The sequence below is a fragment of the Aedes albopictus genome, chromosome 3 (genome assembly GCF_035046485.1).
Source record: "Aedes albopictus strain Foshan chromosome 3, AalbF5, whole genome shotgun sequence".
Classification (NCBI taxonomy): Eukaryota; Metazoa; Arthropoda; class Insecta; order Diptera; family Culicidae; genus Aedes; species Aedes albopictus.
This window is the reverse complement of record NC_085138.1, coordinates 163,607,678-163,609,226: the sequence shown is the minus strand read 5'-3', so window position 1 is coordinate 163,609,226 and position 1,549 is coordinate 163,607,678. Positions and strand designations below refer to the sequence as shown.

At 49.6% G+C, this 1,549-nt stretch overlaps 1 protein-coding gene across 1 annotated transcript; it reads left to right on the top strand.

Moving 5' to 3' along the window:
- Positions 1-6: 6 nt before the first annotated feature.
- LOC134291372 (phagocyte signaling-impaired protein-like) lies at positions 7-1,326 on the top strand. The gene is made up of 3 exons (XM_062859042.1): positions 7-327; positions 394-951; positions 1,012-1,326. Exons 1-3 carry the CDS (start codon positions 172-174, stop codon positions 1,309-1,311), a joined length of 1,014 nt encoding a protein of 337 aa, XP_062715026.1. The 5' UTR covers positions 7-171; the 3' UTR covers positions 1,312-1,326.
- The last annotated feature ends 223 nt before the right edge of the window (positions 1,327-1,549 follow it).

Genomic DNA, 1,549 nt, shown 5'->3' with positions numbered 1-1,549 from the left:
GACCAAACGTTAAACTTCTTCATTAACGACCACCAGAACAGTGTCGAGTTCCTCAAGACGTCCTACAACTTTGGTTCGTTCTCGAAGTTGGTTGAGTTCCTGGACTTCAGGGACCGACTCTCGAACAGTTTGCAATTTACGCTTATTTCGGTTGAGGCCTTGCTTCTGGAGATGGTGTGCTTCAGCGGCACTCTGGCACAGAATCTGGCCGCCTATCGATTGATGCGGATCAAGCCACAAGAGGATCGGATCAAGTGGGACGAGATGAGCGACAATCGCGACTTGACGATATTCGTTCACTGGGATCCGGTGGTGGACTATTCTAAGGTAAGTGTTCTGAGCTTTCCAACGCTTCGTCTCAAAGCTGATTCTTCTTCACCGAATTCACGTCAGGTACTCCCACCGGAGGGCGCCGAATCCGTGCTGAAAAACAACGAGAACTACGCCATCGTGCTGGAGTCCAAGACGGTCGAACAGCTGCGTGAAGAATGCCAGAAGGAAAGTTTCATGCAGGAACTGGAACTGCTCCAGCTGCGTTCGGGCTTGCTGAGGCTGGTTTCCTCATTCGTCGAACTGTTCACCAAGGGAGGCGACGACGAGTACCAAACGGCACAGGACCTAGGCAGCCACTGGGACGAACTGTTCCGAACGGTACGAGCCAAGAACCGACTGCCGGCTTGCGAACGATTTCTAGTCAATTTACTACCGTCTCGGCTGCACTCGGTGCTGGCGATGCCGTACGAAACCGTTTTTCGAGATTTGGCCAGCTTTTTGCTGGCGCTGTGGAAGGGCGAAAAGCACGAACAGATCCGATCCGGAGCGGAGGGATGCGTGAAGCACGTCAACGAACTGTTCGCGCTGATTGCGAGCTCGATCAAGACGTACAACACCTCCGTAGATTTACTGTGGAATCGGAAGAAGGTTCACGACACGGTGAATGCCTGCGTTGAGGTAAGGTTAAGATGAAAAGTTTGCGATTACCCTAGAGTAACGATTTCGAATCTTCCGTAGATTGCATCGCTGATTCTGTTCGTGATGACCGTATGTTTCGACAAGTACTCACAAGCGCCTGCACCGCAGCCTACGCGAAAGGTCAAAAAGAAGGATTCAGAACAGAACAATCATGAGCCCGCGGTGGTCCTCATGACGGACAAGAACCGACTGCAGCTGGTGGTGGATGTGCTGCGAGCGCTCAAAACGAATCTGGTGGACTGTGAAGCGGTGCTTTGTAAGTATAACATGGATTTTCTTGCTCGACATGGCCGATGTAAAGAACATCCAACTGCACAACATCAAAAATTGTCACACTAGTTATGGTAGTCTTTCAGAGAGATATGGTTGTACATGCTGATAGAACTTGGTATTAAATTCCTGTGTCGCTATTATATTCTTGAACTTTGATAATCGAAGACTAGGGAATGCGGTCTCTCAGCAGTTTGGACTGTGGCATTGCCATCATCCGGGACGAAAAATTTGATGAGATAACAGGTGAAAAGTTACGACAACTGAAGCGATGCCGATGCTTAGCAACATCAAGAATTGAAGCAAC

What these genes read in the sequence shown, in the direction of transcription:
- LOC134291372 (XM_062859042.1), top strand. Translation starts at nt 172, where the DNA reads ATGGTGTGCTTCAGCGGCACTCTGGCACAGAATCTGGCCGCCTATCGA. An exon ending in CGGTGGTGGACTATTCTAAG is followed by an intron (nt 328 to 393) that starts GTAAGTGTTCTG and finishes AATTCACGTCAG; the next exon opens with GTACTCCCACCGGAGGGCGC. An exon ending in CGGTGAATGCCTGCGTTGAG is followed by an intron (nt 952 to 1,011) that starts GTAAGGTTAAGA and finishes AATCTTCCGTAG; the next exon opens with ATTGCATCGCTGATTCTGTT.